This window comes from Prionailurus viverrinus, chromosome X, assembly GCF_022837055.1.
Source record: "Prionailurus viverrinus isolate Anna chromosome X, UM_Priviv_1.0, whole genome shotgun sequence".
Taxonomy (NCBI): Eukaryota; Metazoa; Chordata; class Mammalia; order Carnivora; family Felidae; genus Prionailurus; species Prionailurus viverrinus.
The window spans coordinates 55,995,840-56,021,772 of record NC_062579.1 but is presented as its reverse complement, the minus strand read 5'-3'; the positions used below and the strand labels follow the sequence as shown (position 1 = coordinate 56,021,772).

Genomic DNA, 25,933 nt, shown 5'->3' with positions numbered 1-25,933 from the left:
GAAACAAGTCAATAAACAGACTCTTAACTACAGGGAACAAACTGATGGTTACCAGAGGGGAGGTGGTTGGGGGGATGGATTAAATAGGTGATGGGGATTAAGGAGTGCACATGTCATGATGAGAACCAGGTAATGGATGGAATTATTGAATCACTATATTGTACACCTGGAACTAATATAACACTGTATGTTAACTAACTGGGATTAAAATTAAAACTTAAAAAATTAAAATCAACAATTAAAATCTCTTGGGAAAGGAGTTAAGATGGTGGAGAAGTAGGGGGACGCTAAGCTTGCCTCTTCCCTAAAACACAGCTAGATAAATATCATACCATTCCAAACAATGAAGAAATTGATCTGAGGACTGAGAGAACAAAACTGCACATCTACAGGTAGAAAAACGACCACCTCATGGAAGGTAAGAGCTGCAGGGGTTGATTTGAGGGAGAAAAGAACTGTGGGTGCTGTGGAAGGGAAGGAGCCCTGATTACAGAAAGAGGGGCAAGAGAGAGAGAGGGCAAGAGTGAAGCAGCAGGCAGGGGACTGCACAAGTAAAACTTTTCCCCAAAACCAGTGACTAAGAAAAGGAGAGGGGCTGACTGTCGTAAGTTTTATAAGCAGTAAAATGCAAAGTCTGAAGTTTTAGAAGTCCATACTGTTGCTGGAATCGTGCCTGGTGGGCTCAGTGGTGTTCCAGTGGGGAGGGAGGGTGGAGACCTGGGAGCAGGCAGCATGGTCTGAGGGATCCCCTTGGTCACATGGGTAGAAACAATTACCCTTCTTGGAGTGCATTTGGGAGTGGTGGCATGGCCTCTCCAGGGATAAGAGAATTAGCACCGGTAATGTGATGCCCTGTTCTCATAGGAACAAAGATTCTGGCTGAAGGCAGCAAACCCCAGTGCTGGCTATGTGCTACACTTTACCATAAACTCCAAACTACTGCAAGATAGTGCAAGAACTTTTATGGGACAAACCGACAAATGGCAAAAGTATGGTGAGACCCTCCCCCAGAGGATCAGTGCAGGTCCGAGTCATGCGGGTCCCTAAAATTTAAAGTTTTGAAACCCAGCTGCATGCCTGATAAAACACACAAGTACTGTGCCACCTGGCAGGCAGGCAGCTCAGATATAGATAGGGTGAAGGCAGAAATCTGACGGAAGCCAGGGACAGAAAAGGGGTGATTTTTTGGTCTTCTGTGAGGGCTCCCTGAGGACTGGCCTGCAGGAACTCCCAACTATGGGGAAGAGAGGTCCATCACCATTCCCCTCTCCCCCAGCCCACCCATCAGCACTGACTGACTTCAGTGAGCAGCACAGCATACCCCAGTGGAGACCAGAGCTGCTTATATCAAACCCCATCCCCCTGCATTCTGCAGGTGCCTCTCCTCTAGGGCAAGTCCTCTTGAATATAAGCCCTGCAGGCTCCTCCTCAAGAAGACCAGCACAAACCCTTTTTACTCACCAAGGCTACTGATTATAGAGTGCTGCAACACTTCAGCTCTAGGGGAAATAGGATCTGGCCTGTTTTTTTTTTTTTTTTCATCAGGCTTGTTTTAACAAAGAGACTGAGACACACCTAGTCAAAATTTGCCACATAGTAGACAAGGTCCAAACAACCCCCACTGCAGGCAAGGAGAAATTCTGCAGAGGACTGACCTAAAGATAGGAGCAGCCAAAACACAACAGCACAGTACATATAGGATGCTTTTATTTTTCTGGACCTCTTATTAATATAGCCATTTCTCTCAGGAGCAGGAATATAACAGGCTTTCCTAACAATCACACAAAAGAACAGTGATCTAGACAAAATGACAAGATGGAGGAATTAACCCCAAAAGAAAGAAAAGGAAGAAGTAATGACCAGGTTTTTAATCAATACAGATATAAGTAAGATATCTGAACCAGAATTTAAAATAACAATTATAAAGATACCAGCCAGGTTTCAGAAAAACATAGAAGACACTAGAGAAGAAGACACTAGAGAATTCCTTACTGCATAGAAGACACTAGAGAATTCCTAACTGCAGAGATAAAAGAACTAAAAACTCGTCAGGCCAAAATCAAAAATGCTATACCAAGATGCAAATCTACTTGAATGCCATAACAATCAGGATGGACAAAGCAGAGTAACGAATCACATATAAAAGCTAAAATTACTGAAAATAACAAAGCTGAAAAGAGGGGGGAGAGAATGGTACTGAATCACAATTGGAGACTTAGGGAACTCAGCCTAAACTGTAATAACATAAAGCATAATAACATTCACATCATAGCTGTCCCAAAAGAAGAAGAGAGAGAAAAAGGGGCAGGAAGTTTATTTGAATAAGTTACAGCTGAAAACTTCCCTAATCTTGGGAAGGAAACAGACATCAAAATCCAAGAAGCACAGAGAATTCCCATTAAATTCAACAAAAGCCAGTCATCGTCAAGACCTTAGTCAAATTTACAAAATACCCAGACAAGGAAAGAATCCTGAAAACAAAAAGTCATTAATCTACAAGGGAAGGCAGACCAGGTTCACAGCAGATCTCTCCACAGAAACTTGGCAGGCCAGAAAGAAGTGGCAAGATATATTCAACGTGCTGAGTGGAAACAATATGCAACCAAGAATACTCTATCCAAGAAGGCTGTCATTCAAAATAGAAGAACAGATAAAGAGTTTCCCAGACAAAAACTAAAAGATCTCATGACAACTGAACCAGACAATCAAGAAATATTAAAGGGGAAAAAAAGACCAAAAGCAACAAAGACTAGAAAGGAACAAAGAGCATCACCAGAAACACCAACTTTATAGGTGACACAATGGCACTAAATTCATATCTACCAAAATCATTCTGAATACAAATGGACTAAATGCTCCAATAAAAAGACACAGTGTATCAGAATGACTAAAAAAACAAGACCCAACTATATGCTGCCTATAAGAGACTCGTTTTATACCTAAAGACACCTGCAGATTGAAAGTAAGAGGATACAGAACCACCAATCATGCTAATGTACATAAAAAGAAAGCTGGAGTAGCCATACTTATATCAAACAAACTAGATTTTAAATCAAAGATTAGGGGCGCCTGGGTGGCTCAGTCAGTTAAGCGTCCGACTTCGGCTCAGGTCATGATCTCGCGGTCTGTGGGTTCAAGCCCTGCATTGGGCTCTGTGCTAACAGCTCAGAGACTGGAGCCTGTTTGAGATTCTGTGTCTCCCTCTTTCTCTGACCCTCCCCCCTCCCGTTCATGCTCTCTCCCTGTCTCAAAAATAAATAAATGTTAAAAAAATTTTTTTAAATAAAAAAAAATCAAAGATTATAACAAGAGATGAAGAAGGCCCATATCATAATTAATAGTTCTATCACTCAAGAATATCTAACAATTGTAAATATTTAATGCCCCCAACTTGGAGGAACCCAAATATATAAATCAATTAATAACAAACATAAAGAAACTCACTGATAATAATACAATAATAGTAGGGTTCTTTAACACCCCCCTTACAGCCATGGACAGATCATCTAAGCAGAAAATCAACAAGAAAACAATGGCTTTGAATGGCACAATGAACCAATGGACTTAACAGATATATTTATATCATTTCATCTTAAAGTAGCAGAATACATATTCTTTTTGAGTTCACATGGAACATTCTCCAGAACAGACATGCACTGGGTCACAAATCAGCCCTCCACAAGTACGAGAAGATTGAGATCCTACCATGAATATTTTCCAACCACAACGTTATGAAACTTGAAGTCAAAAACAAGAAAAAATTTGGAAAGACAACATATACATGGAGGTTAAAGAACATCCTACTAAAGAATGAATGGGTTAGCCAGGAAATTAGAGAAGAAATTTAAAAAAATACATGGAGGCAAATGAAAATGAAAACACAACAATCCAAAACCTTTGGGATACAGCAAAGTCAGTCCTATGAGGAGAGTATATTGCGATACAAGCCTACATCAAGAAGCAAGAAAAGTCTCAAATAAACAACCTACTCTTACACCTAAAAGAGCTAGCAAAAAACCCAATAATGAAGCCTAAAGCCAGCAGAAGAAGGGAAATAATAAAGATTATGGTAGAAATAAATGATATAGAAACAAAAAAATCAGTAGAACAGATCAATGAAACTAAGAGCTGGTTCTTTGAAAAAATTAATAAAATTGATAACCCCCAGCCAGGCTTATCCATAAGAAAAGAGAGGGTGCCTGGGTGGCTTAGTCGGTTAAGCATCTGACTTCAGCTCAGGTCATTATCTCATGATTCCTGAGTTCAAGTCCTGCATCGGGTGAGCACCAGCCCCACTTCAGGTGAGCACCAGCCCCACTTCGGGTGAGCTCAAGCCCTGCTCTGGTGAGTCCCGTTTTTCTCTCTCTTTCACTCTCTGCCCCTTGCTCTCAAAAGAGAGAGAGAGAGAGAGAGAGAGAGAGAGAGAGAGAGAGAGAAAGGACCCACATAAATAAAATCATTAACGAAAAGGAGATCACAATCAACACTACATAAACATAAACCATTAGAAGAGAATATCTTGAAAATTTATATGCCAACAAATGTGGCAATCTGGATGAAACTGACAAATTCCTCGAAAAATACAAACTACTAAAACTAAAACAGGGAGAAATAGAAAATTTGAACAGATTCATAACCAGGAAACAAAGAAATTCAATCTGTAATCAAAAATCTCCCAACAAACAAAAGTACAGGACCAGATAGATTCCCAGCAGAATTCTACCAGACATTTAAAGAAGAGTTAATACCTATTCTTCTCAAACTGTTCCAAAAAATAAAAATGAAAGGAACTTCCAATCTCAACCTATGAGGCCAGCATTACCTTGATTCCAAAAAGAGACAAAGATCCCACTAAAAAGAGACTTACAGGCCAATATCCCTGATGAACCTGGATGCAAAAATTCTCAACAGGATACTAACAAATTGAACCCAATGGTACACCGAAAGAATTATTCACCATGATCAAGTGGGATTTATTCCTGGGCTGCAGAGGTCATTTCATATTTGCATATCAATCAGTGTGATATACCACATTTATAAAAGAAAGGATAAAAACCACATGATCCCCTCAAAAGATGCAGAAAAAGCATGTGACAAAATACAGCGTCTATTCTTGATAAAAACCCTCAACAAAATAGGGGTAGATGGAACATACCTCAATATCATAAAAGCCATATATGAAAGACCCACAGTTAGTATCATCCTCAATGGGGAAAAACTGAAGCTTTTCCTCTACAGTCAGAAACAAGACAGGAATGTCCACTCTCACCACTATGATTTAACATAGTATGGAAGTCTTAGCCTCAGCAGTCAGACAACAAAAAGAAATAAAGACATCCAAATTGGCAAGGAAAAAGTCAAACTTTTACCATTCACAGATGACATGATACTCTGTGTAGAAAACCGAAACACTCCACCAAAAAATTGCTAGAACTGATACATGAATTCAGCAAAGTTGAAGAACATAAAATCAATGTTCAGAAATCTGTTGTATTTCTGTACACCAATAATGAAGCAGCAGAAAAAGAAATCAAGGACTCAATCCCACTTATAATTGCACCAAAAACCATAAGATACCTGGAATAAACCTAATGAAAGAGGTAAAACATCTGGACTCTGAAAACTATAGAACACTTATAAAATAAATTGAAGAGGACCCAAAGAAAGGGGAAAACATTCCATGCCCATGGATTGGAAGAACAAACATTGTTAAAATGTCTATGCTACCCAAAGCTATCTATATAATTAATGCAATCCCAATCAAATTTGCACCAGCATTCTTCTCAAAGCTAGAACAAACAATTCTAAAATTTGTATGGAACCACCAAAAAACCCAAATAGCCAAACCAATTTTGAAAAAGAAAAGCAAAGCTAGAGGCATCAGAATTCTGGACTTCAAGTTATATTACAAAGATGTAGAAGATGGGCTAAATAGGTAATGGGTATAGGAAGGCACTTGTTATGATGAGCACTGGGTGCTATACGTAAGTGATGAATCACTATATTCTCCTGAAATCAACATTATACTATATGTTTTTTTTTAATTTTTTAATGTTTATTTATTTTTGAGAGAGAGAGAGAGAGAGAGCACAGGTGGGGTAGGGGCACAGAGAGAGAGGGAGACACAGAATCTGAAGCAGGCTCCAGGCTCTGAGCTATCAGCACAGAGCTGGACACAGGGCTCGAACTCACGAACTGCAAGATCATGACCTGAGCCCAAGTTGGACGCTTAACCTACTGAGCCACCCAGGTGCTCCTATACTATATGTTAACTAACTAGAATTTAAGTAAAAATTTGAGGAAAAATGGAGTTATTTATAAAAAATAAATAAAATAGTATCTCTTAAAAAACAAAATGGAAAAATACTAAACCTCTACCAAGAGCCAGCATTTTTGCTTGCTCATCTGGAGGACTCTCCCACTAGACGGTGGTAAGAGTACTTAAAAAAAAAGTGAGTCTTGGGGCACCTGGGTTCATTGAGCATCTGACTTCGGCTCAGGTCATGGTCTCAAGGTTTATGAGTTCGAGCCCCACATCGGGCTCACTGCTGTCAGTGCAGAGTCTGCTTCTGATGCTCTGTCTCCTTCTCTCTCCAAAAATAAATAAACATTAAAAAGTAAAAGTGGGTCTGCTAAAGGGAAGATCTTGTTTGGTCCAGTGAGGGGAGAAAGGACCTAGCTTCCCTTCTCTGGACTCCATCCAAAGTTCCAATCCATCAACCACCATTAAGTACAATGCCTATTTTAGTAATAATTGTAGATTTCAAATAATACTACATATAATCTTCAACAAAGAAAAAAGTTCCAAAGGAGACCAGTAGCTTCTTAATATAGGCACATGACTTTCCTGAGAAGTTAAACTGAAGAGTTTCCACCTGAAGGACAGAAATTGTTAAGAGGCAATGTGTAAACCTCATACACCATATCATGTACTCTTCAATAACATATTACATTCCTAAGAAATGCTCCTTTTTAGTGCACCTTTACTTTTCCAGTATCAAATCTTCTACCCTATCACCTCTCTTTAAGCGCTTCCCTCTAACCTCAATTTCCTTATGTTCTCATTATTTGGTAAAATCACTTTACACTTAAAGAACTAAATATTTATGTAATAAAACTAGAAGATAAAATAAATTAAACTCAAGTTAATTTTCTCTGCAGAGTTGTATGGTAGTGAGGAAGGTGCTCTTATTTAATTCCTCTATGCCCTCCACACTCACATACATCTGCTTCTTGGTAAGTCTGGGGTTGGGGAAGTTGCACCTTACTCTTACTCTCGTATATGCCCTTTTGAGGCAATACAAGAACCCAAGGGAGAAAACGCTGGCAAAGTTGTCATACACCAAGCAGCCAATTACTCCTGAAATGAAGGAAAGTTCACTTGGTCTCTCCTAAACAGAAGAGAATGTCCAAGAGATAAAATGTTTTAAAAAACCACTGTAGATAACAACGAACCTAGCACTGGGTTCCTCTGAGTGCTCAAGAAGAGAAAGGAAATCAAGTAGCAGTATTCAGAAACAGTTCTGGGTTACAATCTGATGAGGTCTCTCTCTCACTCAGGGAGAGGTTGCTTTTTCATGTTGGTAGGGAGGCAGGAAGGAGGCATGGCTTAGACATTGGTGGTGGTCTCCTTAACGGGTTGGATGCTATTAATCTCCACAATGAGGCCTTTGTCAGCTCGACCGGCCTCCTTTACCTGCCCTTCAAAGGCTCATGTAATTTCCTCAAAAGTCCTGCCATAGGTATCAGGGACTTTGAAAAAGATGAAGACAAAGAAGATAACAAGGAAGCCAGTGAATACAATAAAAATGTAGGTTCCTAAATAGAATGCAGCTGAGGGGGAAGAGCAGCCCAACCAAAAAGTTGGAGGTCCCATTGGAATAACCAGACTCTGCCATTGCAGCTGGGTGGAGTACATGGATGAAGAGTTTCGACACAATAAACCAGGGAATGGAGCCTGGGCCAATTTCAAAAAACGGCACAAAAGGGGCGCCTGGGTGGCGCAGTCGGTTAAGCGTCCGACTTCAGCCAGGTCACGATCTCGCGGTCCGTGAGTTCGAGCCCCGCGTCGGGCTCTGGGCTGATGGCTCAGAGCCTGGAGCCTGTTTCCGATTCTGTGTCTCCCTCTCTCTCTGCCCCTCCCCCGTTCATGCTCTGTCTCTCTCTGTCCCAAAAATAAATAAACATTGAAAAAAAAAATTAAAAAAAAAAAAAAAACGGCACAAAGACCAAGACAGACACAATACAGACAAAGCTCTTCCAATTATACTTGTCCTTTAATAACAAAGAAACAGTCATGAGGATGGAACAAAATGCCATGTATCCAAGGCTAATCAGAAGTAGAGTCTTCCTCCCTGCTCTTTTGACCAGAAACAGAGAAACTGCAGTGAAGACAGAATTAACCATACCCGCACCAATGGTGGTATAGACTGGCTCCCCAACATCTGCATCTTTGAAGATTCCTATTGAGTAACAGAACATAGCATTGATTTGAGAGAGCTGCTGGGAGAGCTGGAGTATGGTGGAAATGACAATATGTTGTCAGTAACTGGACACTCTGAATAGCTCCAGCATAGTGACTTGCCTTTCTTGTGCCATCCTAGAACTCTCATCTTTCATCTCCTGGATGTCCTGACTGAGTCACGTCTTGGGTGCCCCACAATCACTAGATGTTCTCCTTAGCAGTCTTTTCTTCCTTTCTGTTAATGACCAAGAATCTAGGACTTTCAGGGCAAGGTAGAAGGGCTGTACTTTGTAGGACAGCTAGAATGATGGTGAAGCCCAACAACAGGGGCCAAAGCTCTTCAGTCTCCAAGATGACTTTCAGACAAAAAATCTGAGCCACCAGAATCCTGACAACAATTCCCAGCTAGTTAGGAATGCCAAAGCTCCCCCAACCCCGTAGGACAGTAGTAGATATCTCTCCAAGGTACATGGGCACAAACCTTGCAGTGTCCACAGAAGAGGCCAATCTACTGGCCCAGGATCAGCATTTCAACAGACTCTGCTACTCTGGAGAACCCCATAAGGCAGGCACCAGCAACAGCCAATAGGTTGACAATAAGCACTGAATCGCACCTGCCAAAGCAGTTGACAAAAGTCCAATAGAAAAGGAGGCAATCATACCATTAATGGAGAAGACTGCTACAGACAAGGACCAGAGGGAAGTGAGTACCATCTGAGTGGGAGAGTCTTCTAATCTCTTTACCAAAGAGTAACTGAGAAAATTCTTAATAATTGTCTCAGGAGCACCGATGACTCCAGTGTTGTAACCAAACTGGAAAGAGCCTATTGAATTAATGGAGATGGCAAAGAGACCTTCTGTGTTTCCATGGCCCTAATTTAATTCTTTTCCAATCTTCAATAAATATCTAGGAGATCCCAGAGACACCTCTTCTAGCCAACAAAACCTTCAAAATGTCCTTCTTGGAAGTTTTTCTTCAGGTCCCCAGTAAGGCTCTACATCTCACCCTCACTCTCCTGATTCTACTTGTTCTTTAAATGAAGGGACAGGTGTGCCTGAGTGGCTCAGTTGATTAAGTGTCTGACTCTTGATTTCGGCTCAGGTCATGATCTTGTGGTTTTTGAGTCCTGAGTCCCTGTGAGCCCTGGGATTCTCTGTTTCCCTCTCTCACTGCCCGCTCCCTGCTCGTGCTCCAACTTTCTCACTCTCAAAATAAATAAACATTTTCAAATAAATAAATAAATAAATAAATAAATAAAGGGACAAACAACATGAAACAGTGTACAGCATGGTATTTTTTAAAATAAAGAAACACAACAAAGTAAGACTTTCTTAGTAGTAATGGCTTTACAGTGCTAGGTTCTCACAAAGTTCTCAAATACTTAAAGTGTTCATCTAAGAGATATTTATCTACATAGAAACAGAGTTGGGAGGGACTAAAGCTTATGCTTTAATATATGTCATATGTGCATGTTTTCACCTACACTCATTCCAATCTTGCAATTTAGGTATTATTATCACTACATTACAGATGACAAAATCGAAAGTGACTTAAAGGTTATATCTCTAATATAAGGTACAAGCCAGCTCTACTTTACCACTTTATGACACCATACTTTATAGACTATTATATAAATACAGAGGAACAAACATTAATATTACTTTATATTTATAAAGCATTTAATAAATTACAAAGTGTTTCCAATATATCCTCTTATCTAACTTTAACAACAACTGCAAGTTATGCAAGGATGGGTGTTATTAGAATCTCACTTTATAGATGATGAAACTGAGGCTCAGAGAGAAATTAAGTTGACTTAAGATCACACTGATGTTCAGTTTCCTCATCTATAAAATGAGATTCTAATAACACCCATCGTGCATAACTTGCATTTGTTGTGAAAGTTAAAATAAGAGGATATATTGGATGATATATTGGAAACAGAGCTGAGATCCCAAGGCTTTTCTCAATACATCTATAGTCCTTCAAGAAAGCAAAGTCATGTTTGTAATGAGACTGGTATAAAATATAAAAGTTCAGTACTAGAAATGCAAATGTTATTGTTATTATCCTCCCACTTCAGGCCCTTAAAGTTACTAGTAATTATAAAATTATTTTCCAACTAATAGTTTATGCAAAAGATTCACCAACTGTTTTTTCCATATGGTAAAGAGTTTTTACAAGTCACTTACAGGAAAGTAGGTTTCCACAATTTCAAAATTCAGAAATCCAATTATAATCCAAACCAAGAGGGTAGCAATGGAAATGACAACAATAAAAGGAACAAAATAGCCACTGAGTTTGTCTGCAAACTGCTGGATAGGAGCCTAGAATGATAACAACAACAACAATAACAACAACACATGTATCAAGGTCTCTTTTTTGTAATAGAGTATTATTTGGTATTACACACAAATATTTAAATAAACTCCATATTAATGCAACTAGAGTTAATCAAATGAAAATATAAAAAACTAGATCAGGATTATACTGAGCACTCTTTAAAAAAAATTTCTTTCAGTTTCTCCTAGGGAGTTAAGTTACCTTTGATGTTTGTGCCTCTTCCACAAGTTTGACAATTTGAGAAAGTGTTGTGTCAGCTCCAACATGGGTTGCACGGATAAGTAGTGATCCATTCTGGTTAATGGAACCAGCAATCACTGTGCTGCCAGATTTCTTAGCCACTGGCATTGCCTCCCCTGTATAAAGGAGTAAAGACAGATTTAGATTTAGGGAGCATTAATAAATACTATCTTGAAACATGCTGTTATTCATTAATTGTCAAAAAATATGTAGAAAAGTGATCCTTACTTCATGAAATAGAATCTGGACAAATGCCTAGGTGAAAGTTGCCCTCCCTTTTTCCTTATGTCAGTTCTGAGACAAACCCAGGGATATATATCTTAAACTGGAAAAGCCTATTAAGGTTTTTAGGCAGACATGTCTAAAGACAATGTCTTATAGGCAGACATTTTTAAAGCTCCACCCTAGTCTTAGATCATTGGTTTTCTAAATGTTCCCAAGGAGCACTTAGAAATGTGGGAGTTCTTGTTTGTAATAACTCCCGGTGGAGCATGTGGTGCTGCTACTCCAATTTAGTGGGCCAGGGTCAGGGATACTAAGTATATTACAATGTGTACGCAGTTCCCCAGAACTAACAATTGTCCCATCTGAATTGGCAATAGCACCCTATTGAGAAACACAGAGTCCTAAAATTATTTCCTCATAGTCCATAAGCTGAGCCTCTTCTGGAGTCATCCTGAGGGTTAAGGTATTATTTTGGTTCTGTTCTGGATCAGCCTTAGTTAGCTAAGATCTCTAAAACTACTCCAAGGCCTCCTTTCTTAGAGCAGACCCTGAGGTGGAAAACCTGGAGTCATATGCCAGCTCAGACCAGACCAGTCTTTAGGGAAGGAAAACAAAATAGGTTATTTGCTCAGGAAAATCTGCCAAAGTCTCTTGCGCTCTACATCAGAATGAGAAAACTTCCTTTGGCTACACATTCTAGTAATAAACAATCCTCAGTTAAAAAAGCTTTCAGTAGCATAACTAAAAACACAAAGTAAATCTGCAGAAATTGATTTAATACAGTCTTAAAAAGAATTCATATTCTCTTTGCTCATTATTTACTCATTCCATAGTTTCTACAAAAAAGCTCTCCACTTTTTATTCCTATTTTTCATTATCACTTTGGATTCATTTTACTTTCATGTCATGATCCTCTGAAAGAACATACCTGTGATAAGGGACTCATCTACCATAGAATGTCCTTCAATCACACGACCATCCACTGGAAATTTGCCTCCTGGAACCACTTTAATGATGTCTCCACGTTGTACAAGTTCCACATCCACTTGTTCTTCACTGCATATGAGTTAAAATAAAAAGCATTGAGGGGTGCCTGGGTGGTTCAGTCAGTTAAGCGGCTGACTCTTGATATCGGCTCAGGTTGTGATCTTATGCTCGTGAGATTGAGCACTGCATCGGGCTCTGTGCTGAGTGTGGAGCCTGCTTGAGACTCTCTCCCTCTCTCTCTCTCTCTCTGCCCCTTCCTCCACCCTCTCTCTCAAAATAAATAATTAAAACTTTAAAAAAATATTAAAAAAAATAAAAAGCATTGGGAAAATATGTTTCTCACCCTGATCTTTCCATGCAAGCTTGTTGGTTAATGTCAAGCTTGTAGCTCCGGAACTGCTACCAATGGAAACTAGAACTAACATTTAAGCTAGGAGCTACAATGTTAGTCCTGTTCACTGTTGGGGAATAGTTCAGTATCTGGCACAAAATAGGTACCCTATATGTTTGTTGAATAGTCACTGAATGAATAAATGAGAGCTTTAGAAAATAATGTGATGGCTTTTATTTAAGTAAACAATTTATTTATTGTGTAAATTTGCCTACATAGTTTTATGAATATACAAATGAGAAATACAAAAGAATGAAATCTTGAAAAAAAAAGACTGAAATCTTATCAAGCTTTTAGCTCTAACTTCCAGTTTACAGATAACATAGGAGTTAGAGAACAAGTGAGATGACAACACAAGGAAGCAAAGAGTTAAATTCAGATTGTGTGATATTCTGCAGGACATCACATTGATGGATTCTTCTCTAATAAGTTAATTGCATGGCGGGGGTTGAGGGGGTGGTAGGTGGGAGTAGGAGGGTGATGGAGAGGGAGGAGGGAGAACAAGAGGGAAGAGCTGTTTTAGATTAAAAGAAACGTGTTCGTCAAATGCATCAACATGTAGAACTTGTTTGATTTTTATTGCAAACAAACAAACTTTCAACGTTTTGGAGACAACAAGAGAAATGTGAATATAGACTGTATAAGAGATGGTATTAAGGTATTGTTCATTTTGTTAAATGCAATATGGTAGTTAGATACATGAGAATATGTCCTTTTTTAGGAATATTTAGCAGTAAAACAATATGACTGGAATTTAAAATACTACTGCAACAACAGAAAGATATTTAGATGAAGTCTGGCCAAATGTGAATAACTCAAATCTGGGAGATAGATTAGGTGAGTTCATTATACTCTTCTACTTCTGGGTATATTTGATAGTTTTTGTAAGAAGTTAAAAAGAGAAGGGGGAAGAATGAAAATAAATACCTTGGATAAGAAGGAAGATGGCGGCGTAGGAGGACGCTGGGCTCACCGCGCGTCCTGCTGATCACTTAGATTCCACCTACACCTGCCTAAGTAATCCAGAAAACCGCGAGAGGATTAGTAGAACGGAGTCGACGGAGCCAAGTGCAGACGAGAGGCCCACGGAAGAGGGTAGGAAGGGCGGTGAGGCAGTGCGCGCTCCACGGATTGGCAGGAGGGAGCCAGGGCGGAGGGGCGGCTCGCCGGACAAGCAGAGCCCCCGAGTCTGACTTGCAAAAGCGGAGGGGACTGACGGACTGTGTTCCGACAGCAAGCGCGACTTAGCATCTGGGAGGTCATAAGTTAACAGCTCTGCTCAGAAAGTGGGAAGGCTGGAGGACAAAGGGAGGGAGAGCTGCTGAGCCCCCGAACGACAGAGCTCAGTTTGGCGGGGAACAAGGGTGCTCGCTAGCGCCATCTCCCCCGCCCATCCCCCAACCAAAATCCCAAAGAGAACCAGTTCCTGCCAGGGAACTTGCTCGCTTGGCGCAAACACCCAACTCTGCGCTTCTGCAGAGCCAAACCTCCCGCAGCGGATCTGACTCCCTCCCGCTGCCACAGGGCCCCTCCTGAAGTGGATCACCTAAGGAGAAGCGAGCTAAGCCTGCCCCTCCTGCCCCTGTGCACCTTGCCTACCGACCCCAGCTAATACGCCAGATCCCCAGCATCACAAGCCTGGCAGTGTGCAAGTAGCCCAGACAGGCCACGCCATCCCACAGTGAATCCCGCCCCTAGGAGAGGGGAAGAGAAGGCACACACCAGTCTGACTGTGGCCCCAGCGGTGGGCTGGGGGCAGACATCAGGTCTGACTGCGGCCCCGCCCACCAACTACAGTTATACACCACAGCACAGGAGAAGTGCCCTGCAGGTCCTCACCACGCCAGGGACTATCCAAAATGACCAAGCGGAAGAATTCCCCTCAGAAGAATCTCCAGGAAATAACAACAGCGAATGAGCTGATCAAAAAGGATTTAAATAATATAACAGAAAGTGAATTTAGAATAATAGTCATAAAATTAATCGCTGGGCTTGAAAACAGTATAGAGGACAGCAGAGAATCTCTTGCTACAGAGATCAAGGGACTAAGGAACAGTCACGAGGAGCTGAAAAACGCTTTAAACGAAATGCATAACAAAATGGAAACCACCAGAGCTCGGCTTGAAGAGGCAGAGGAGAGAATAGGTGAACTAGAAGATAAAGTTATGGAAAAAGAGGAAGCTGAGAAAAAGAGAGATAAAAAAATCCAGGAGTATGAGGGGAAAATTAGAGAACTAAGTGATACACTAAAAAGAAATAATATACGCATAATTGGTATCCCAGAGGAGGAAGAGAGAGGGAAAGGTGCTGAAGGGGTACTTGAAGAAATCATAGCTGAGAACTTCCCTGAACTGGGGAAGGAAAAAGGCATTGAAATCCAAGAGGCACAGAGAACTCCCTTCAGACGTAACTTAAATCGATCTTCTGCACGACATATCATAGTAAAACTGGCAAAATACAAGGATAAAGAGAAAATTCTGAAAGCAGCAAGGGGTAAACATGCCCTCACATGTAAAGGGAGACCTATAAGACTCGTGACAGATCTCTCTTTTGAAACTTGGCAGGCCAGAAAGAATTGGCACGAGATTTTCAGTTGCTAGACAGAAAAAATATGCAGCCAAGAATCCTTTATCCAGCAAGTCTGTCATTTAGAATAGAAGGAGAGATAAAGGTCTTCCCAAACAAACAAAAACTGAAGGAATTTGTCACCACTAAACCAGCCCTACAAGAGATCCTAAGGGGGACCCTGTGAGACAAAGTCCCAGAGACATCACTACAAGCATAAAACATACAGACATCACAATGACTCTAAACCCGGATCTTTCTATAATAACACTGAATGTAAATGGATTAAATGCGCCAACCAAAAGACATAGGGTATCAGAATGGATAAAAAAACAAGACCCATCTATTTGCTGTCTACAAGAGACCCATTTTAGACCTGAGGACACCTTTAGATTGAGAGTGAGGGGATGGAGAACTATTTATCATGCTACTGGAAGCCAAAAGAAAGCTGGAGTAGCCATACTTATATCAGACAAACTAGACTTTAAAGGCTGTAACAAGAGATGAAGAAGGACATTATATAATAGTTACAGGGTCTATCCACCAGGAAGAGCTAACAATTATAAATGTCTATGCGCCGAATACCGGAGCCCCCAAATATATAAAACAATTACTCATAAACATAAGCAACCTTATTGATAAGAATGTAGTAATTGCAGGGGACTTTAACACCCCACTCACAGAAATGGATAGATCATCTAGACACACGGTCAATAAAGACACAAGGGCCCTGAATGAGACATTGGATCAGATGGACTTGACAGATCTATTTAGAACTCTGCATCCCAAAGCAACAGAATATACTTTCTTCTCGAGTGCACATGGAACATTCTCCAAGATAGATCATATACTGGGTCACAAAACAGCCCTTCATAAGTTTACCAGAATTGAAATTATACCATGCATACTTTCAGACCACAATGCTATGAAGCTTGAAATCAACCACAGGAAAAAGTCTGGAAAACCTCCAAAAGCATAGAGGTTAAAGAACATCCTATTAACGAATGAGTGGGTCAACCAGTCAATTAGAGAAGAAATTTAAAAATATATGGAAACAAACGAAAATGAAAATACAACAATCCAAACGCTTTGGGACGCAGCAAAGGCAGTCCTGAGAGGAAAATACATTGCAATCCAGGCCTATCTCAAGAAACAAGAAAAATCCCAAATACAAAATCTAACAGCACACCTAAAGGAAATAGAAGCAGAACAGCAAAGACAGCCTAAACCCAGCAGAAGAAGAGAAATAATAAAGATCAGAGCAGAAATAAACAATATAGAATCTAAAAAACTGTAGAGCAGATCAACGAAACCAAGAGTGGGTTTTTGAAAAACTAAACAAAATTGACAAACCTCTAGCCAGGCTTCTCAAAAAGAAAAGGGAGATGACCCAAATAGATAAAATCATGAATGAAAATGGAATTATTACAACCAATCCCTCAGAGATACAAACAATTATCAGGGAATACTATGAAAAATTATATGCCAACAAATTGGACAACCTGGAAGAAATGGACAAATTCCTGAACACCCACACTCTTCCAAAACTCAGGAGGAAATAGAAACCTTGAAGAGACCCATAACCAGCGAAGAAATTGAATCGGTTATCAAAAATCTCCCAACAAGTAAGAGTCCAGGACCAGATGGCTTCCCAGGGGAGTTCTACCAGACGTTTAAAGCAGAGATAACACCTATCCTTCTCAAGCTATTCCAAGAAATAGAAAGGGAAGGAAAACTTCCAGACTCATTCTATGAAGCCAGTATTACTTTGATTCCTAAACCAGACAGAGACCCAGTAAAAAAAGAGAACTACAGGCCAATATCCCTGATGAATATGGACGCAAAAATTCTCAATAAGATACTAGCAAATCGAATTCAACGGCATATAAAAAGAATTATTCACCATGATCAAGTGGGATTCATTCCTGGGATGCAGGGCTGGTTCAACATTCGCAAATCAATCAACGTGATACATCACATTAACAAAAAAAAAGAGAAGAACCATATGATCCTGTCAATCGATGCAGAAAAGGCCTTTGACAAAATCCAGCACCCTTTCTTAATAAAAACCCTTGAGAAAGTCGGGATAGAAGGAACATACTTAAACATCATAAAAGCCATTTATGAAAAGCCCACAGCTAACATCATCCTCAACGGGGAAAAACTGAGAGCTTTTTCCCTGAGATCAGGAACACGACAAGGATGCCCACTCTCACTGCTGTTGTTTAACATAGTGCTGGAAGTTCTAGCATCAGCAATCAGACAACAAAAGGAAATCAAAGGCATCCAAATTGGCAAAGATGAAGTCAAGCTTTCGCTTTTTGCAGATGACATGATATTATACATGGAAAATCCGATAGACTCCACCAAAAGTCTGCTAGAACTGATACAGGAATTCAGCAAAGTTGCAGGATACAAAATCAATGTACAGAAATCAGTTGCATTCTCATACACTAACAATGAAGCAACAGAAAGACAAATAAAGAAACTGATCCCATTCACAATTGCACCAAGAAGCATAAAATACCTAGGAATAAATCTAACCAAAGATGTAAAGGATCTGTATGCTGAAAACTATAGAAAGCTTATGAAGGTAATTGAAGAAGATTTAAAGAAATGAAAAGACATTCCCTGCTCATGGATTGGAAGAATAAATATTGTCAAAATGTCAATACTACCCAAAGCTATCTACACATTCAATGCAATCCCAATCAAAATTGCACCAGCATTCTTCTCGAAACTAGAACAAGCAATCCTAAAATTCATATGGAACCACAAAAGGCCCCGAATAGCCAAAGGAATTTTGAAGAAGAAGACCAAAGCAGGAGGCATCACAATCCTAGACTTTAGCCTCTACTACAAAGCTGTCATCATCAAGACAGCATGGTATTGGCACCAAAACAGACACATAGACCAATGGAATAGAATAGAAACCCCAGAACTAGACCCACAAACGTATGGCCAACTCATCTTTGACAAAGCAGGAAAGAACATCCAATGGAAAAAAGACAGTCTCTTTAACAAATGGTGCTGGGAGAACTGGACAGCAACATGCAGAAGGTTGAAACTAGACCACTTTCTCACACCATTCACAAAAATAAACTCAAAATGGATAAAGGACCTAAATGTGAGACAGGAAACCATCAAAACCTTAGAGGAGAAAGCAGGAAAAGACCTCTCTGACCTCAGCCGTAGCAATCTCTTACTCGACACATCCCCAAAGGCAAGGGAATTAAAAGCAAAAATGAACTACTGGGACCTTATGAAGATAAAAAGCTTCTGCACTGCAAAGGAAACAATCAACAAAACTAAAAGGCAATGAACGGAATGGGAAAAGATATTTGCAAATGACATATCGGACAAAGGGCTGGTATCCAAAACCTATAAAGAGCTCACCAAACTGCACACCCAAAAAACAAATAACCCAGTGAAGAAATGGGCAGAAAACATGAATAGACACTTCTCTAAAGAAGACATCCGGATGGCCAACAGGCACATGAAAAGATGTTCAGCGTCGCTCCTTATCAGGGAAATACAAATCAAAACCACACTCAGGTATCACCTCACACCAGTCAGAGTGGCCAAAATGAACAAATCAGGAGACTATAGATGCTGGAGAGGATGTGGAGAAACGGGAACCCTCTTGCACTGTTGGTGGGAATGCAAAGTGGTGCAGCCGCTCTGGAAAGCAGTGTAGAGGTTCCTCAGAAAATTAAAAATAGACCTACCCTATGACCCAGCAATAGCACTGCTAGGAATTTATCCAAGGGATACAGGAGTACTGATGCATAGGGGCACTTGTACCCCAATGTTCATAGCAGCACTCTCAACAACAGCCAAATTATGGAAAGAGCCTAAATGTCCATCAACTGATGAATGGATAAAGAAATTGTGGTTTATATACACAATGGAGTACTACGTGGCAATGAGAAAAAATGAAATATGGCCTTTTGTAGCAACGTGGATGGAAGTGGAGAGTGTGATGCTAAGTGAAATAAGCCATACAGAGAAAGACAGATACCATATGGTTTCACTCTTATATGGATCCTGAGAAACTTAACAGGAACCCATGGGGGAGGGGAAGGAAAAAAAAGAAAAAAAAGAGGTTTGAGTGGGAGACAGCCAAAGCATAAGAGACTGTTAAAAACTGAGAACAAACTGAGGGTTGATGGGGGGTGGGAGGGAGGAGAGGGTGGGTGATGGGTATTGAGGAGGGCACCTTTTGGGATGAGCACTGGGTGTTGTATGCAAACCAATTTGACAATAAATTTCATATATAAAAAAAAAAGAAAATAAATACCTTAAGAGAATATTATCAGAGTCAAGAGTTACAATAGTTGCTTCTGTAGCTTGTAGTGAAATTAGCTTGGCAAGAGCCTCTGATGTTTTGCCCTATAAATAAAAAACAACATGTTAACAATACTAAGGATGAAAAATCTCAGGTTTTACCTAAAATAAAGATATAATACTTAACATTTACCCAAGAGATAATTTTAGGAATATTAATCAGTTCAAATTAGAAAATATTTCACTTCAAAAATATGAAGTATACAAAATATAAAATATATTATTAGGCATAATTTATAAATAAATAATGTAACTTAATAAGAAAAGCATCAAGAACTCAGGTACATGAGCAAAGGACATGTGTAGGAAATTCATGTAAGAAGAAATTAAATACCTGATATGTGGAAAAATGTTTATCCTTGCTATTAATGGAAGAAATGCAAAAGAAAGCACTATGATACCATTTAATGCATACTAATTTAGCAAGAATTTATACAGGAGTTAATGCCAATGAAGTTGTAGTAAAACTACTTTACTAACATACTCTTGTTGATAAAAAAAAATTGTTACAACTTGTAGCATGAGCCATAAAAAGATTTATGCTCTTTACTCATATACTTTATAATTTATCCTAAGATACTAATTCAATAGAAATTACTATTAAACATGAATATGTTTAATGCAAGATTATCTAAAATTTAAAACTGGAAACAGCCTAATTGAGAACAAAACAGGAATGGTTTAGTTGAGTGACAGCACAATGATTTGCCAGAATATGATTCAGAAAATACCAAATAATTATCTAGACTTCAAAATGGGGAAAAAGCTGTATAATGTTAAGGATACAAACTGGTATGTACACTATGTTTGCCACTCTAAAATATAAAGGTATCTCGAGCAGAATTAGAAAGTAATTTCCATTATAGTATGGGATTATGGGTGAATATTCTTTCCATCATTATTTTAAATCCTTTGGTCACATCAATTTTCCCATTAACAATGTGATGCAAATAAATATTTATCAAATGTCTCTCTGTTTAAATCTCATGTTTAAATGAACATGGATGTACTATACTATCTACAGTATTAATTCCATAAATTTGGTAAATCTTCTAAAGGAAAATTTAACTTAAAATATTACCAAAACAGAAGTACTTCTTTTGTTAACTATATAAATCAATGCATATTTCCAATAATTGGACTCGAAAATATTACAATCATTTATCTACCCAAGATTTTAACAAACGTCACCCGTTCTTACTTTACCTTTGCTATATGTTCCAGCCACCGGCCTAGTGCAATAAAGACAAATAGCATAGGAGGTGTGTCAAAGAAAGTAATAGGGTTTACTTTGGCTCTTTCATACATTGCAACCAGAAGAATAACCAAAGAGTAGGCAAATGCAATGGTGGTTGCCAGCACAATCAGTACATCCATATTTGCAGTTTTATGCTTCAGGGCTCTATATGCCTGAATGTAGAAGTACCAGCCTCCAAAAAACTGTAATACAGAAACAATAATTACTGCTTTTTAAAAAAATGCTGAAATCCAAATGTTTATCTCAGTAACAAAGATACAGTAATAATGTTCATTTCCTTTGACTTTTATCTAATCCAGCAACACTAAGGAAAGATTTTAAGCTGAAACAATAGTGTCCGTATTTTAGCAGGTATGTACATGTAGGGATTCAAATTGCTATAGAAGCTCTTGGCAGCTGTCCTCTATGATCCAATGGATATTCCATAATATAAAGAAAGATAATTCTTGGATTATTCTTTTAGATGCTAGCAAAAACAAGAACTAAGAAAAAAAAAGAACTAAGAAAAAAATTACATTTTTTGACAAGGGTTTTTTATGGAAAACTCTGTTCCCCCTATCCAAAATTCAACCTAAGTGTATATCACAAGCTACTGGAACTGCTGGCTGTTTTCATTGGTATACATAACTGAGAAGCTTGTTTTTCATTAGTATAGAGAAACACACTAAGATTTTCTTAAAATCATCATAACTTTTTATAAGAATCAGAAAAAGGAATAGATTTATTAGATAGAAGTGTTCTACAGTAAAAGTTTATCTCAAAAGAAGAGTTGAAAACATACAGAAAATAATGAACTTCAGTGCTAGGGAGAAATAATAAAAATAATAACATAATATTATAATTGCCACCATTATTTTAGTTTATATAATTAATAATTAAGTAACATTTAATATACTAATGTGAATATAATTAATTTTAATATATTTAATATGGAATATTAAGTGCAAGTATAGATAAATAAAATATAATCTATTTTATTATAGCTTTAAATATACAATTATATACAATAGCAGATATGAATGCTAAATTCATATCTAAATATGAATTGAGCTTATTCTCTGCTTTGCCATTAAATAGTATCCTTAAGAGTTAAATGGAATTTATTATCTACTTTAACCACTCAATTTAAGATTATTTTTATAAAGCATCCACAGCATAAAATTACCCAACTTCTGACTAATACCTGTTTTGCAACTGAAAATAGCCTTTCCTGTCACATTTTGCTGTTTTACATTATTAACATACATCCTTGCTAACTTTCACTTGCCTGTACAGGTACACACAACAAAAAGGATAGCAAATTCATAATGGACAGTCCTGGCAGGATCTGGCGCTCCAGGAACATAGAAGAAGAGTGAATGTTGATCATTTCTTCTTGACTCATGCTCTGATTATGGTGAAGAGTTGAAAGATGGTGGTCCATAACCATCATATATATCATCAGCCCCATGACAGGAATACAGAAAAAGAGACTCACAAGGAAGGACCGTCTCCACCTCACGTAGAAAAGAAAAATCATTTGAATAAGTAGCTTATGGTTAAAGAGTCTACATAGTACAGAGAAATACAAATTGTGACCACTCCACCCAACATAAGGATGCCACTGTAAAAACTAACATGCCAACAGGATGTTAAATTTATAACAAGGAGTCAAAATCTGTTTTTCACTGACACACTAAAAGCACTTGTTTCTTACTGACACACCAAAAGCACTTACTGTCTTATTTCTCGTTTATGGTCCAGGTGGCTTGCTGACCGATCCTTTTTGACCAAAGAAGCTTCAAAACCTAAGCTCTAAGGAAATTCATGAGAAAACAATTATTTCACTGAATGTATAAATATTATATAGAGAAATTCTAAGTCATGGTATTGTCATTAAGTACAATTCAACTCAATTACTGAGTGCAAGGCACTCTGGGGAATATAAAGATGAAGATGTGCTTCCTTAATTACTTGTGTTTATAATCTTCCTTCAAAGAAATGAATATTTCCCCAATTCTAGTTAATGTCTATCCTACTGCTCTCAAACTAATGATTTAACTCAAGTGCAGTTGCCCTCACTAGAGATTCTTATTACACCAAAAAGTAAGCTGAAGCCTCCACTAAGTGATTTTAGAAAAAAAGCAGAATCTGTTACGTGGTCAGGCTGACAGAGTGTTTGATGATGTAATAAAGACAGAATTCAATAGTAAAATCATAAATCTTACATTTAGATAAGAGTAATCCACTAGTATTGATGTACATTAATCATTTCTTCTAAATTTTAGCTTTGACAGCTGTCCATCCCTCCCCCGAACAAGTACAGAAAACTGAATAATAGGCCACAAAAACTAGCACCATATTAAATATATTATTCAAGGCTTTGCATATGTTGGCTTTACTCTTGTTCTATCAGAAAAAAAGAACACGAACAAAAATTTTCTTGAATAAGACAAAGTATTAAAGAAAACTACACATAAGTAAGACTCATATGTGCATAGACAGTAACATACACTATATTTTCAACTGCTAAGAAAAATGCTGTCATCTTACATTTGTTGGAAATGTAGCACAGTGAAAAAAGCAACCGTGAAATTTGGGGTCAGAAAGAACAGACTCAAATCCCAGCTATGACACTTACTACCTATGTGACTTTGGGCAAGTAACTTAACTTCTCTCAACCTGAGTTTCTCCACCACCAAAATGAAGATGACAGCACTGTTGTGAGAATTAAATTAAGAGTTGAAGCTTTGCAATCTTGGAAACTGGCTCAAAGTAGATACTTGATAATGCTAGCTTCACAAGATGTTAATGGTATTATTATCTATACTAATAGGATCTTATCTGAACTATTAATATCTTCAGATCATGATAACACCAAGGCTATACCACATTAAAGTTTTTAAGGCACTCTCACATGTACTACTACCCACTGAATATTTATTGAAGAACACAGGATAAATTTGCTACCAAGACAAGAGTTTGGTCTTTTAAATTTCTTACTTTAACTTAAAAATACATCATTTTCAAGGAGAATCAGACCTATTAATACAGAGAGCAATCTGATGGTTGCCAGAGGGGAGGTAGATGGGAGATGGGTAAAATGGGTGAAGAGGAGTGGGAGATAAGGCTTCCAGTTATGGAATGAGTAAGTCATGGGAATAAAAGGCACAGTATAGGGAATACTGTCAATGGTATTGCAATAACATTGTATGGTGACAGGTGGTAGCTACACTTGTGGTGAGCACAGCATAACTATGGAGTTGTTGAATCACTATGTTGTATACCTTAATGTAACATCACTGTGACAACTATACTCAAATTTTTAAAAAAAATACATCATTTGCTTTGACCTAACAAACAACAAAGCATGTAGCATGATGCTTTGCTTTCTTAGTGATTAATTAATCTTACAACAAATTGTACTTTACTTCCATTTTCTAAATATTTTTAAATGATTTGTGATTCTACCTTCAGTCTGCTCCTGATTAATAGTGCCAACATGCCTTTGCCTAACTCTTCCTGACAAAGACCAAGGAAAAAAAAAGGGTATAAACACACATTAAATTTGAGACAGATGTTATTGAGAGTAATCAAAGGGGCCAGATCTTGTTCACTGTTTCTATCTGATACAAACCAGAAGTGATTCAACAGAGGGCTGACTGAATAGGTAAGAACACAGAAATGCAAAGTCTTAACACTTACTTCAACTGTATGGATAATATCCCTAGGACCAATAATTTCTGGGTCATACTTAATATGTGCTTTGTTGGTTGCCAAGGCCACAGAACAGTAGAAGATCCCTCTGTGTTTTGTGAGGATAGACTCTATTTTATGTACACAGGAGGCACACGTCATTCCTCTCACCTGTTAAAGACAAAGGTTTTGTTATTCAGAAATCTACTTTTTCCTCTATTAAACATGACTTGTAACATGGGATTAACACACAAGATCTTATCTGCACTATTAATATACTTTAGAAAACTGTATTAGAATGCTATTTTTATATAAAATTACATTGAACAAAGATATGGTCCCAGCTGCAACAGGTTAAACAGAAAAGGATCTCACTAAGTCTCCCTCCTCCTGTCACTAGTGATATATGATTTGACATCTATTGATTCTTGTATTAAATGTCATGCTTCCCTATAGATTTTTTAGCCGTTAGTATTACTTTTAGTGAAGGTTAATGGATGACAAAAGTGTTATACCTTTGTCTAAAAATGCATTTTGCCTTATGTCTTAGGTGAGGTTACAGTTCAGCTGGGTATTAAATTCTAAAATGGAGTAGCAGAACTTCTGGAATGACCGTGTGTGGAGCTCAGCAAATCCTTTTCCCAAAAAGCAATGATAAAATTGGACAAAATCTTCAAAAAACAACCATTTAAAGACTCTGGTAAATAACTAAAGAGTATAACAGGTAAATAACTAAAGAGTATAACAAATTACAAAGCATTTATTCAAGAATATGTACTGAAAGAATACCAGTAATGGTAAAGATCTTTGAAAATTCTCCCCTCCATAAAAGCAATAAGAAAACTGGAAAAAACAACAAACTTTTTCGGAAACTGAAATTACATAAAAGCTTTCAGCAATACAGGAAGCATTTATTCAAGAGAATCAGATGAAACCCAATGAAACAGCAAGCTATGTGCTATTATATATATTATAATTTTCCTTCTTCTCATCTCCTCCCCTCCAGCTCTGGGGTGGCCATGAAGACCAGCAGCCCACAGTGATGGTGAAAAACAGCATCAGGGAAGCCACCAGAGAGAGCAGAAAATGGTTGGAGCTCCTTCAAAGCCTCATTACTAGGGAACTGTTATTATATGATCTGACTGATGGTTCTCTGAAATATCCCACTTGCAAAGATGTCTGTGTTTGCCCTGACTGGAGCTCAGCGAATTCCCTGGGAGAATTTGTCAAAACAATTCAAGGTAATTATTAATCTTGTGGCTACCTAAGGCAAGGGATAACAGCTGGGGCAAACAATAGGCTAACCAAAAAGCCTAAAAAGGAAAAACTGGGAAGCAAGATATACATAAGAACTCCAACATATTCTAAAAATCTAGAAGGCCATTCATTCACACGCATAGGGTTGTACATGTCCAAGACTATGCACACTCAGACCTA

General features: G+C 38.3%; 1 protein-coding gene across 6 annotated transcripts in view; it reads right to left on the bottom strand.

Moving 5' to 3' along the window:
* ATP7A (ATPase copper transporting alpha) overlaps positions 1–25,933 on the bottom strand; it is a 190,783-nt gene that overhangs the window by 34,556 nt on the left and 130,294 nt on the right. For all 6 annotated transcript variants that reach the window (XR_007148926.1, XM_047843794.1, XM_047843789.1 and 3 more), the window contains exons 7-14: positions 24,506–24,667; positions 22,539–22,615; positions 22,089–22,317; positions 20,770–21,003; positions 19,517–19,608; positions 12,202–12,329; positions 11,010–11,164; positions 10,658–10,792 (exon numbers count right to left, since the gene is read on the bottom strand). Coding sequence is in view for 5 of the 6 variants with exons in the window: in XM_047843794.1 (XP_047699750.1) it covers positions 10,658–10,792; positions 11,010–11,164; positions 12,202–12,329; positions 19,517–19,608; positions 20,770–21,003; positions 22,089–22,317; positions 22,539–22,615; positions 24,506–24,667 (1,212 nt within the window). In the remaining variant the exon portion in view is untranslated. The remainder of the gene's footprint in view (positions 1–10,657; positions 10,793–11,009; positions 11,165–12,201; positions 12,330–19,516; positions 19,609–20,769; positions 21,004–22,088; positions 22,318–22,538; positions 22,616–24,505; positions 24,668–25,933) is intronic.